The 13,565-nt window shown below is 55.3% G+C and overlaps 1 protein-coding gene across 1 annotated transcript in view; it reads right to left on the bottom strand.

Annotated features, from left to right (window-relative positions):
* MSI1 (musashi RNA-binding protein 1) overlaps positions 1 to 13,565 on the bottom strand; it is a 21,256-nt gene that overhangs the window by 6,307 nt on the left and 1,384 nt on the right. Inside the window, exons 2-8 of the mRNA XM_014537710.1 lie at positions 13,456 to 13,540; positions 10,584 to 10,625; positions 8,772 to 8,864; positions 4,978 to 5,026; positions 3,804 to 3,886; positions 3,186 to 3,303; positions 242 to 322 (exon numbers count right to left, since the gene is read on the bottom strand). Of these exons, the coding sequence (XP_014393196.1) occupies positions 242 to 322; positions 3,186 to 3,303; positions 3,804 to 3,886; positions 4,978 to 5,026; positions 8,772 to 8,864; positions 10,584 to 10,625; positions 13,456 to 13,540 (551 nt within the window). The remainder of the gene's footprint in view (positions 1 to 241; positions 323 to 3,185; positions 3,304 to 3,803; positions 3,887 to 4,977; positions 5,027 to 8,771; positions 8,865 to 10,583; positions 10,626 to 13,455; positions 13,541 to 13,565) is intronic.

Here is a 13,565-nt window from a genome sequence, read left to right as displayed (position 1 = left end):
GCCGGCCAGGGAGGGAACTTGCCATGCAGGGCCCCGCTGGCGCTCCCACCCCCAGCTTCTCGGGAGGGGGAGGAAGGGGTGGGTGGGGAGAGGTGCTCCTTCCTCAGACATGCCCTTCCTTCCAAACATCCAGCAGGCAGCCCCCCAGCCCCAGCCATGCACCCCCAAACACCGCCCTGAGGAGTCAGACTGCCTGGGAACCGGGGACGTGCTAGCAGCAGAGACACCGAACAGGACTCACCGGGGAACTGGTAGGTGTAGCCGGGAGCGAGGCCGGTGTAACTCCTGCTGGCGTAGGTCGTGGCTTGGAAACCGGGGTAACCTGGTGGGGCCAGGGAACGAGTGTCAGAGCCTCACCCTGGTCAGCGGGAACGCCAAGCCACTCATTTCCCTCCCAGCTCATCTCCCAGGTAACAGCCAGTCACATGTACCAGACACCTTCCGCAGGCCAAGCCCTGGCCAAGCCCACTGCACGATCTTTCTCCTTCAACCTCATAAGAACCCTAAGCAATCGTTACCATTGGGAACTCTATTGTATAGATCGAAAACGGAGGCTCAAAAGAGCTGACACTTCCTGGCTAAGAATAATTCAAACCCTTGCCAGGCCCTCATGCTCTGGCTCCTGCCTTCCTCCCATCCTCATCTACACTCTGTCCCTGGTCACTCTGCTCCAGCCACACTGACCTCCCTACTGTTTCTCAAGTTCCCCAAGCTCTTCCACCTCAGGGCCTTTGCACATGCTGTTCCCTCTGCCTGGAACACTCACGCGCCACCCCCTGCCCCCACCAGGTTTTCACATGACTGGGTCCTTTTCATTGTGCAAATCTTAGCTCGATGTCACCTCCTCAGAGAGGTCGTCCCACAAGAGTTACAATATTTATCGTATCACCGTGGCTTCTCCCTTTCATAGCCCTGGAGACCATTCTCTGAATCTATTTCAGAATTTAAGTGCTGACTTTCTGTCTCCCCCACCATCTCCTTCTGAATCTCCAGCACCAGCACGGTGCTTGCGTCTAACAAGTACTCGGAGCTGTGAACCGAAAGTCATATCGGAATAATAACGGTGTAAATGGGATTCAGGTTCACATTGACAGGCTCCAAGGCACTCAGCCGCCATTCTCACCAGCTGTCAGAGGACTCCCCTTTCTGCTTTCAATCTTTAAATAGGGTGGAAAACAAATCGCCTTGAAAAGAAAACTTTCTCCATGTTCCAGATCAAAGGAGGCTAAAGAGACAGGACAACTAACTGCAAGGCGTGACTCTAGCCCTGGGCTCGTTCGTGGAGGCAAAAATATGCTCTAGAGGACATTACTGGGCCAACAAGTAAAGTCAGAAATAGGTAGGTTAGATTAAAATACCATATTAATATAAATGTATAACGTTGGCAATTATTATGTAGTCTCATGAAAGAATATCCCTAATCTTAGGAAATACACAGTGAAGTATTTAAGGGTAAAAGGCCATAATGCATGCAATTTACTCAAATAATTCAGGGAAAAATCACAAGTGTATTATGTGTGTGTGTCGATATATGTATGAAGAGAGAGAAAGAGGGGGGGGAGAGAGTCAGAGAGGGAGAGAGAGAGAGAGAGGGAGAGAGAATGACAAAGTAAGTGGGTATAATGTTAATAACAGATGAATCTGGTAAAGGGTATATGGATGTGCTGTGTGCTACTTCATGTTTTCAACTCTTCTGAAAGTTTGCAACTACTTCCATATAAAAAGTAAAGAGCCCTAACCGGTTTGGCTCAGTGGATAGAGCGTCGGCCTGCGGACTGAGAGAGAGAGAGAGGGAGAGAGAATGACAAAGTAAGTGGGGATAATGTTAATAACAGATGAATCTGGTAAAGGGTATATGGATGTGCTGTGTTCTACTTCATGTTTTCAACTCTTCTGAAAGTTTGCAACTACTTCCATATAGAAAGTAAAGAGCCCTAACCGGTTTGGCTCAGTGGATAGAGCGTTGGCCTGCGGACTCAAGGGTCCCAGGTTCGATTCCGGTCAAGGGCATGTACGTTGGTTGCGGGCACACCCCCAGTAGGAGATGTGCAGGAGGCAGCTGGTCGATGTTTCTCTCTCATCGATGTTTCTAACTCTCTATCCCTCTCTCTTCCTCTCTGTAAAAAATCAATAAAATATATTTAAAAAAAAAAAGTAAAGAGAAAAAACCACCCAAAACTTCGAGAAGACCATGCGCCAACTGGAGGCTGCTGTCCTCACCCACCCCATCTGTGACCCCAAACCTGGCCCTCTAGCCACATTATATCCCCCTCCTTGGAATTCCCAGCGCACCCCTCCCCCCTCCCCAGCATAAAGACCTCTTTCTGTGTGTGCACATCCTGTCTCTCCAGGGAACCTGTGAGCTTCCTGGGGCCCAGCTCGGATTTTCTACCCTCAATCGCGGGCCCCAGGTGTTGCTGATCCTGCTCAACTTCTGAGGCTCATGGTAGCCCTCACCTCCTCCAGGGGGCCTCCCTGACTCCCAGGTGGGTTTAGGCTTCTCTTTGGGCTCCCACTGCTTCCAGTCCCTCTGTGGTGACATTGCCAATTCACTCCTGTCTCCCACTTGATGGGAAACCCCATGAGGGCAGGTGCTGCCTCTCAGAAGCTGCTCAATCAATATTAGTTGAATGAACAAGCAGCAGCCTTTTTTCCTTCCCAAAGGCCTGTGGTTTTTGTAAGTGCTGTTCCCTCTGCCTGGAACACTTTTCCCTTCCCTTTCCTCCAGCTCCTACTTAATCTGCAGACTCAGCTGAAATGTATCTTCTTTTCTGGCTTCTTCAAGTCTTCGTTAAGTGCCCTATGACCCATGCTCCCTTGGCACCCTACACTTCTCCATCCTGAAGCCATGTATTTATGTTATTACTGGTTTGTTTTCCATTTAAACATAAAGGTCCAAGGATAGGCACTGTTGTGCTTCTTGGCACAGTGCCTGGCGTTTATAGTTGCTCAATACCTATTTACTGGATGGATGAATGGATGAACAGACAAGACCAAGTGAAGAGCAGCTGGACCATTCTTTTGGCCACCACCAGAGGGCAGTGCCCCACAACAAACTACCCACCTTTGGCAGGCCTGCCAGACCTGAGGGCCTCGGTCCCCACTCCCCCCAACGACTCAAGCGAGGAGGGCAGACCGCAGAGGCGATACCACACTCCAGCAGCCCTGGGAGCCCTGGCACATACCCAGCATGCCGATGCCCAGCATGAAGGCGTCCATTCCATAGGGCATGACTCGAGACCTCCCCCGGGCCGAGCCGGTCGGCGACATCACCTCTTTCGGCTGCGCTTTCTTACACTCCACCTGCAATGAGACCTGGCGGTCAGTCCTCCTACAGTCCTCGGGCCACCCGCCCGCCGGTTCCCTGGCGGCCTCTTTATCGTTAATGTCAGTTACCATGTACTCTGTGCTAGGCACTGTGAAAACAGCTTGCAGGCAATAGTTCATGAATGCTTACTTACACCAACCCAATCATGAAGGTACTATTGTCACTCCCATTTTACAGATGAGGAAATCGAGGCTCAGAGAGCGAAAATCATCTGCCCAATGACTAGACTAGCAAGTAGTGAAGTGAGGATTTCAATCCCTGCTTTTTTATTTTTTGCTCCCCCCCACCCAAACCAGGCTTTTTAACCACCACAGGACACTGCCTTGCTATCCAGATTTTCAGGGTGGGGGCGACTGATTCAACCCCACTGACTGAGCCCCTCTGCCTGCCTCCAGAGCCTCTGAGCGCCCCTGGCTGGCTCAGCTAGGAGCCAAAGTCTCTCTCTGCACCCCCACCCTGTCCAACCCCAGCTCACCATTTTGTTGTTGATTTCATGGAAATGAATTTCACACACTTTCTCCACGATGTCTTCACTCTCAAACGTGACAAATCCGAACCCTAGAGGGCAAACACAGGGTCAGAACCGGGCTCATGGTCAAAACCCAGCCCCAAGTCATACCAACACCACCTCCTCTCTTGCAGGGGAGTGTCTGAGCGTTAACAAGAGGCTGTGTCCTCAGCCCAGGAGCCTCAACACCTGCCGAGACAGGGTTCCTCGTTCCAAATCACAGATGTGAGCACCAAGGCTCAGGGAAGGGAAGTGCTTTGCTCAAGGTCACACAGCAAGGGAAAGCGGCAGAGCTCTGACGAAACTTCACTCCACGGCCCTTTCTCTTCCCCAGATGCTTTCCAAAGAGGAAGGGAAGAACACGCACAGACAGACCCTCATGTAAACTCACACAGAAGTGTGCACACCCAACATATGTTTGTACAGCCACACTCACAGGTAGACACACACACGTACTCCCAAACACATAAAGACCCCTGTGTGCATGTACACAGTCGCCCTGATACAACAGAAATACACATTCAGACACTGACACCTTCCCATGCAGATGTCCACAGACAACGCACACACCCCACTCCCACAACAGGGTAAAAGGCCCAAAGTCCTGAAGCAACTGGAGACACAGCCCTGCCTCCTCCCCGTGTGCCCCAGGGACTGGAATGGGAGCCTCAGGAGGCAAGGCCTTTGGGAGAAAAACAACCAGGCTGTGCAAACACTGTGGCCTAGATGCTCCCAGGTTCAGGGGCAAGGGGACTGGGGGCTGGGCTCCGCCGGAGGGGGGTGGGGGTGAAGGGCTTTGAGTCAGCAAGTCAGCCTGACCCTGGGGCAGCCTGGCCTGCGCTCTGGTTACCAGGGACGAGGTAAGCCCCAGTATAGACACTGGCTGGGCAGACAGCAGGCCGAGTGGGGGGGAGGGCTCAGCTGGGGGGAGTCTGCTCCTCTCGGGTGTCTGCAATTCTGCAAGTTTCTAGCACAGGAAACGGCGGGACAAAAGCCTTCTGTAAGGCCAGGCCCTAGAGAGGATGCAGATCCTCAGGGATAGGATGTCAGGAGGAGAGATGAAAGGGCAGCTGTGACCTGCAGCCCCTGGCTGACCACAGGCCCCCAGCCTGGCCTGGAAAGGGGGAGGGGCCACGCTCACCTCGGTGCCGGTTGGTGGTTTTGTCAAACATCAGCATAGCATCATCCACCTGAAACAGAGCATTTTGTTGTTGGAGGACCCACCCGATACCAGGGGGCCCACCATAACCCAGGAGCAGGGCCTCCCACACCTATTCCGTTCCCCTGTTCCCCAGCCCAGGCTTTATCTTAAACCTGCTCCCCACGCTGGGGACAACGTTCTACCCACAACCTCAACTGGATGCCACAGCAACCCCTTTCAACCACCAGATTCCCAATGGACCAGCCAGCAAATATTAAGCGCCAAGTACGTGCCTGGCACTTTGTCCCATAATCCTCTCCACATTCCCTGCACGTTGAGATCCTCATTTTGTACATAAGGAAATGGGATCAGAGAGGTGAAGTCACCTGCCCAAGGTCACACAGCAAATCTTAGATCAAGTCTGAGAGGAAGAGGCACTGAGTGGGCACTAGAGGAGGAAATACAAGCTCAAGACCTGAGATGGGGAAGCAAAAGCCTCTTCCCTTTTTGCAAAAGGCCAGGAGGACAGCAGCCTCTACAGCCAGTCTCAACTCCCCTCTCCCGGTACAGAGCTTTTCCTCTAATTGAGGTTTCCTTTGGCTAGAGGCTGTAATTAAACCAAGTAGAGTTCAGTGCCTGGGCTGCTTGCCTCCCACTGACTGGGGGAGGGGAAGGGGCTAAAGAAAGGGGAGGGGCTACACTATCCTCCCTCCCTTGGACCCCAGGCTTTTCTCTTCTGGCTACTCCCTCAAGGCATCCCCTTGGATACTTGGTCAGCCAGAGGTCTGAGCTTCCCTGCTATAGTCCCACCTCCTTCCCTTTGCCTACAGCTGGTGCATCCTCCTGGCCCCTTAATTCTTCAGCCAATGTCAGCTAACCCATGGGGTTACTCTAAGGTCTGGTTCATCCTTGGTGGAAATCAAGGGTTGCCTCTGATATCCCTCCATTGCATTCAGCCGCTGACACCCCCCTCACACACACACACACACACACACACACACACACACACACGGTCACACACCCAAGGGCTGAAGGAAAACTTCCTGAAGCGTGGGGCACAGCTCCTCCCCCAGGGGCACAGCTTCTCCCCCAGGCTCCTTCGCTCCCTTTCCAGGCCTGCCATGCACCTCCTTGAAGGAAAGGGCAATCCCTGAACAGGGTGGCCCTCCTGCTCTCACAGGCGCCAAGTGGAACAGGGCCTCTGACCACCCCCCCACCCCCCGAGGGAGCCAGGACCCCACTGAGCCCGGAGGTAGCTGGGTCCTGGAGACTCTGAGAAGGAAATGACATCTCCCGCCCCGGTGCCCTTCTGGGGAGTGTCACCCTCACGCTCATCCTTAAGGACCCTCTCTGAGTCCCCATCCCAAATCTGCTCAACTCTGCAAACTAGACAGACACTGCAGGCTCAGCACGTCTTCCCCACCCCCTCAACCGCGGAAGAGACACCCAGCAAGGAGGGTTGTAGAAAAGCACAGGCTTTGCCCTGGCTGGTTTGGCTCAGTGGGTGGAGCGTCGGCCTGCGGACTGAACGGTCCCGGGTTCGATTCCGGTCAGGGGCGTGTGCCTTGGTTGCAGGCACGTCCCCGGTGGGAGGTGTGCAGGAGGCGGCTGATCGATGTTTCTCTCTCATTGATGTTTCTAGCTCTCTGTCCCTCTCCCTTCCTCTCTGTAGAAAATCAGTGAAATATATTTAAAAAAAAAAAAAAAGTATAGGCTTTGAATTCAGATCCGAGGTCCTGCACTTGCTGGTGGGTAATCTTGGGCAAGTGTCTCTGTGTCTCCATGACTCAGGTTACTCATCTGTGAAACTGGTATAAGAGTGTCTTAGGGAGGAGTTAAATGAGATAGTGCATGTAACACTCAACTCATAGTTCCTGGGATACAGTAAGTGCTTAATAAATAATGACTATCATTATCACCTTATCATGGAGGGGCTTGCCCACAGTCACAGGGAGAGGGGCAAAGCTGGAGAGAGCAGCCCCACACCACTGCCTTCAAAAGTTTCATGCGAACAGTGCCTGTGTCAGCTATTACCATAACCAATGGACTGAGCATCTTGACTTGGGCTCAAAAATTATTTTTTGAATGAATGAATGAACTAAGAACCAGCCCTCTAATACTATCACTTTGAGTTCCTGCCTGATTCACAAATTGATTTCAGCCCAAATCCACAGCCCTTTTTGCCTTCCTCTACCCAATCTTCCAACCCCCCATCCCTGACCCCCCAGACCCTTCCACCTGAGTTCTGGCTGGACAGACCCTAGCGGGGCATTGGGGTGGAGGCCAGGGCAGGGAGCCAGGACAGTGGCTGGGGGGCCAGAGGACCCCCACCAGTGTCCCCTCCTGGGGCCAGCTCAGGGGAGAGAGGCTCCCAGCGCGGTGTCCTTAATAGGCTTTGGTCTCCATGGGAACCCGAGGGCAGGGGGGCTTGGGCAGGGGGAGGGGAGGCGGCCGGGGCCTGCTGACCAGTGGGAGCCGCCAAGTTCGGCGGCCTCTAAGCCTGAGTGGCAGCCATGGCGGCTGACCATTGTTCCCCCCTCGGCGGCGGCCCCTCGATCCGGGCGGGGGGCCCCCCCGCCGCCGGGCCCTTGGCATTCCCGGCTGTCCCCCTCGCTCCCTGGCAGCCTATTCTCCGGCTCCCCCTGGCCTCCCCGGGCCGGTTTCACATGCCAACGCCGATTTAGGCCCGAACAAAAGACGCGGCCGCTGACGGCTTCTCCTGGGGCCCGGTTGCCATGGCGACGCCGGCCCCGGGGGCAGGCGGCCTCCAATCACAGCTGCTGGATCAGATTAGTGCGAGCTCTAATGCTCGGCGCTCAGACACAAAGACACCCCGCCGGAGCGAGCGGGGCCTGCTGGCCTCTGGCCCCCGCGCCGCCAGCATCCGCTGGCCCCGGGACCTCCCACCTTCTGGCCTTCTCCCCTGGAGACAGGGAGCTGGAAACTCACCTCCTCTTTCCCCAGCCACCTCTCTGCCCTTTGCCTAAAAGGGCACTGCAGATGCCTTGATAGGAAAGCAGAGACCCGGCCTGTAGCCTGCCTCACGCAGGAGCCCATCAGGGACCCAGTACTACGCACACAGTCCTGCTTCATCCTCAGATTAAAACTTGGTCCCCTCCTGGCCATCTCTCCATGGAACCTTGGCTCTGACATCGCTCACCTTTCTGGGGACAGCCTATGGTCTGCTGTCACTACATCTCATACTTCACAAACAGCCCAGAAATTAAAGCTGGATGCATCTCCGAGCAGAGAGCCAACCCTCTGGGCCTGATCTCCAGCACCCTCCACCCCACACTAATAAATAGGTAGAGGCTCAGCCCCCCCTCCCCAGCTCCTGCCCCAAACTCCCACCTGTGCCAGCGGAGTGTTGGTGCAATTGGGAGTCCTATTTATTGCCCCCTTATCATCCTCACCAGGAAGGAGTGGGGGAAGGTGCAACCGCCCATGGCCTGGACAGGTGCAAGCTCCCAGGAGGCCAAGGGGGTGACTGGATTGAACTGGCTACAGGAGAGCGGCCTCCCTCGGGAGAACGGAGATAAGGAAGAGAAAAACACAGGGGAAGGGCAACAACAGAGAGAGCTACTGTGTGGCTTCTGTCCCTGGGGATGTGTCCAGAGTGTGAGGCCCATAGGCAGGCCAGGAACCGGAACAGTGGGTTGGCCTTGCCTCACCCTCAGAAGGACCCACCCCTCTTTCACCTTGTGCAGCAACTGGAGTGACCTGGCTGGACTCTGCTCGCTACTGACCAACTCCAGGCGTTTCACACCCCCAGCGAGCCCCCAGATTGGACCCACCTTCCCGAACTGCTCAAAATACTGCTTCACATCCTCCACCGTGGTGTTCACTGACAGCCCCCCTACAAAGATCTTCTTCGTCCGAGTCACCATCTGTTAGGGGGAGAGAATGAGAAAGTGGGCATCTGAGTCCTGTGGCCTACTGCCACCAGCAGGGGCTCGAGCCCTCCTGCCAGGGCGCCAGCTGACAAGCTCTCTGTGGCCCCAGCTACTCGGAAGGCCCCCCCTGAGCTCCCCCTCAGACCCCCGCTTCTAGGCCTGTCACAGGCAGCTGTGCACCCCACACCCTGGCTGGCTCCAATGTGTCTCCCTCCCTGGGGTCTTATGGGGAAAATGCCTTCCCTAAAGACCACCACAGAGAAGGCGGTGGGTTAGTGACCCAGACCTACATACAGCCTAACTTAAAGACCCCGCCAGCTCCCCCTGGGAGAGGCCAAGGCCCATCACAGGGTCCCCCTAAACTCCATGCCGACATTTTCCTCATCAATCTCCTCCCAATCCAACCTCTAGCAGCCCTGTGGCCCCAGTCCTGTTTTAGGAAGAACACATGGTCCTAATTACCCCAGGAGCCCATGGCTAATCCACAGCAATTCCCAGCCCCATCCTAACACTAAAGCACCTTCTGTCACCAAACTGCTTAATGGAATTAACCCAGTTCCGACCATGTGCTCCCCGGCGTGGCTGCCTTCGAATACCTGCTCCATAATTGCTTTCAGGCCCTGCCAGGGATGCCCCTTTCCTGCCTCGTACAAGTTGCCCCCCTCCCTTCGCTGTGGCAGGAGCTGGGCACCATGGCTCAGAACCCTCGAGCATCTCAGTGCCCACACCCCTCTTGCAAAGGAGAAAGGAAGATCTCCTGGAGCGGGACCCATCCTAGGACACTTGATAAGTCAGAGACACAGGGCCCCTGTTCTGTAACCAGCCGTCCTGTCTGTCTCCTATATTCAACTGCTTAAAAATTAAGATCCGGCTAGTTGCCCTGGGGCCTGGAATAGAACCTTAGGCCCCTGCCCTGGACCCAAAGTTTTGAGTGCTATATAGCTCAACTGCTCAGAAATCCGTTTTCCGCACACCCAGAGAAACTTGCCACAGCACCAGGGAAAGAGAGACTTTTAGGAGGGCGGCCACGGTCACCCAAGTTGAAAGACAGCAGGTGATGGACTCCACAGTCCCTTCCCCCTCCTCAAGCCCAACACATCAAGAGGGAGCAGGGTGACCGGGGTCAGAAGCAGCTCCCTGGCCCTACTCTAGCTCAGCCTCAGGGGGTAGGTCTGTCCTGGATTTGACCCCCAGGGCACTGGGAACAGAGGCTGTGATCTCCGAGGTGAGAATTCCACTCAGGGTCCAAACCAAACTGGCTTCAAATACAGGACAATGAGTCCCCTTAGACGCAGTGGTTCTCAACCTTCCTAATGCCGCGACCCTTTCATACAGTTCCTCATGTCGTGGTGACCCCCAACCATAAAATTATTTTCGTTGCTACTTCATAACTGTAATTTTGCTACTGTTATGAATCGTAATGTAAATATCTGATATGCAGGATGTATTTTCAGGGGTCGCGACCCACAGGTTGAGAACCGCTGCTTAGAGGTTCCCCTTATTCCAACACATGCAGCCCCTTTCCCAGTCCACCCCAGAGCACAGACGGAAAGATGATACATGGTGTCTTCAATCTACAGAGCAAGGATATCGAGAATTCTCCCTCCCCCCATCCCAGTCCATACAGAGGTTCCAGAAGCATCTTTCACAGAAAGGAATGCTGGGAACATCTCTGCCCTCCATAATAGAGCTCCTCCAGACAGACACACGTACCTTAGGCTGTGCTCTCCGGGGAAAGGCCACCTTGGGATCAATCTGAAAGAGAAGGGGCCTTGGTTATCACACATTGATGGGTGACCACACAACTTGCAGCCCTGAAGACCTTTCTCATCCCAGGACACAGAGGTGACAGAAACCAGCCTCTAGCAGGAAAGTGCAGTGATTAAGCATTTAGGCCCTAGAGCCAGGCTGCTGGGTTCAAATCCCACTTAAGTTGCTTCCCAGCTGTAAAGACCTTAGGCAAATTACTTAAACTCTCTGAGCCTCAGGGTCAAGCTCACCTGCAAAATGGACAAAGAGTGACATCCACCTCCTAGGGACATCTGCAGGCTATATGAGATAACGCTTGCAAAGCACTTGGCAGGGTGTCTAGCTTACAGCAAGAGCCCCCCAAAGCAAGTAAAGTCTTACTCCTTTAAGCACCAGGTATTTCGAGGACCTTCCCAGCTGAACTGACTTCACACAGACGGACACCTGTCTAGGCGAGGCCTGCAATTCAGACTTTGAAGGCTTGGGAACGGAAAGCCTTAGCTTCAAGATAAGAGTCCATAAACCACCAGGAATGCACTCCGTTCTGTTTCCCTGATATCACCGACACCTAACAGCTCTCCCCGAGGCTGCACACAATCAGCTTCCTGAGAACGCGCTAGGCTCGGCTCGGGTGAAGCAGAGCCCAGGCTTTGGGGATGTGCACGGCCAGAGGACTTAGACTCAGAAGTTCTGGGCCCCTGGCCGGGCCTGTGCTCTTGGGAACTTGTCTGGCCCCTCTGAGCCTCAGTTCCCTCATCTGCAAAGTGGGAACAATCACATCCACTTTTCGCAGGGGCGGCTGGGGGAAATCAAATGAGATAACGAGGGTGAAAGCGGTCCTTTGTGAACTGCCCTTCATTGCACAAGCAAAGGCGCTATTACGGGGGGGGGGGCACTTTTGCCCTGGGCTGTGAACAACCAACCAGAAGGGAACAGCAACATGCATGTGGTTATGCCAGGGTGCTCTACCTGTACTTAAAAGGCAGGGCGTGAGACACTGTGATCAATGCAGGACCTATGAGGCCCGGTCATTTCAGAGTTTCTTGGCACCCACATGGGTGGACACCATTCAGAAGTTCGCCAGCCAATCGCAGGCAAAAGCTATCTTTTCCCAAAGTTCCTTCTGTTCAAAACTCAGCCTTGTTCTAGGCCACCGGCTCTCTGCCTGAATGGCACAAACCAAGGGCCAGCTTCCTCTAGGCTCCCCCACTGGGATTCGCCCACAGACAAGGAACCTTCCAAATCCATGCGAGGGCAGTGCCTCCTCTCTCCCCGAGCCCCACTCGGCTCCAGGGAAAGTCACCGCTGACCATTTCCCCGTCTGAAGGTGTGATTTTGTACATGTTTTCCTCCTCCCGTTTCTCCTGGAAGCGGCCTCCCCAGCCACCGGAGCACCCCTCTGTCCGTCCCCTGCGCAGACCCCGCCCCATGGGGAGATGAGATGGAACCCAAGCTCCGTCCAGCAGACCCACACACACCCTACCCGGGTACGTCCACCTCCACTGACTCACAGCGGGCAACATAAATAAAACCCAACAAGTAAATAAAAGGTAAAAGTCAGAACCCAAAATAGACTCCCCACAATAAACCTCCCTCCCACCCCCCCTAACTCGGGCCGGAGAATGCCAAACACGAGGCCTCTGCCCCTGAGTTCTAAATCTCAGAAGGAGGCCATCTCGCCCTCCTTCCTCCCCTCTCTTCTGGCCCTTATCAACCTTCCATTCCCCCAGCCCCAGCCCCAGCCTCTCAGGACACAGAGGTGCAGAAGCCACCGTGCATTCTGAGGACAGGGGATGGTAGGAGAACAGGCAGCTTGATGGCAGATAATCACCAAAAACAATAGGCCACTGTCTCTCCGTTCCCCGCCTGGGTCACTCAGGCTGAGCCAAGATCCTCTCAGAGCTGCAGAGTTGAGGCCTGGCCTCGTCTGCTCCTCACTGGAGCAGGAGTGGGAGCCCTGGCCGAGATAACAGGAGCGGGACAGGCGGCAACTTAACAAATTCTTGGGCACAACCAGCTATTGTTGCAGGTAAACAGGAGCCAGTGCCGGCCCCAAGCAGGGAGGCCCAGGGCTAGCGGAGAGTGGGGGAGCGTGGAGAGAGAGCACACTGTCCCGGCCCCTGGGCAGATGGTCTCCCCAGTCACAGGTCACCCCATCGCAGAGTAACCCCTATCACTTTCTCCGTTTCCCTCTCCCCTTGAGCCAGGGCCTGGGCCAGCGCCCCCTGCAGGGCCCAAGACACCCGGGAGCAGTGGGACAACAGCAAAAATGTTCCAGCAGCTTGAATCCCAAACAGGCCGCTAAGAGCCAGCCTCAGAGGGCTCTTTCCAGGCAGGCTGGCTCCCCCTCAGGAACCCTTCCTGGTACAGCAGGTCACAGAGCAAGGAGTTCACTGCCCAAGAGTCAGGGGAGGCGGGAGGGGGGTGTTCAGGGATGCGCTGCCATTGGTCTGGAATGAGGGGGTGTCAGCGCCAAATACTAGTTGCAGTTCACAGAAGCCACGGGGTGGGTCCCTGCAGCCCTCGCCCCACCCCAGCCTCCTCCCGGAGGCATGAAGATGAGCACTTATGGGGGCCGGGGGGGTGGCGGGGGGCAGCTGAGCCTTCCCTCACCTACACTGGAGGGGTTGGGATGGAGCATCTCAGGGCAGGCCCGGGTGGTTTCTCTTCTCTCTGCCTCCAACTCTAGTGACAAAGTTTCCGAGCCTGGCAGCCCTTCTACTCGGAAAACTTCCCCCTTCCGTCAGGACCCCGTCCGACTGCCCCTGGGCAGAGCCCCGACCTCTCCTCCGCGGCCTCCCGCTCCCAGGACCCCCGGAGCCGCGAGGCCACTCACTGTTTTGGAGTCGAGCTCGTGCCGCGACTGCGCCAGCACCTTATCCACCCCCGCCTGGTCCACGAAGGTGACGAAGCCGAAGCCCCTGCGCGGGGAGGAGAGGCAGATGG

Source organism: Myotis brandtii, unplaced genomic scaffold (genome assembly GCF_000412655.1).
Source record: "Myotis brandtii unplaced genomic scaffold, ASM41265v1 scaffold181, whole genome shotgun sequence".
NCBI lineage: Eukaryota > Metazoa > Chordata > Mammalia > Chiroptera > Vespertilionidae > Myotis > Myotis brandtii.
This window is presented reverse-complemented; position numbering and strand designations above follow the sequence as displayed.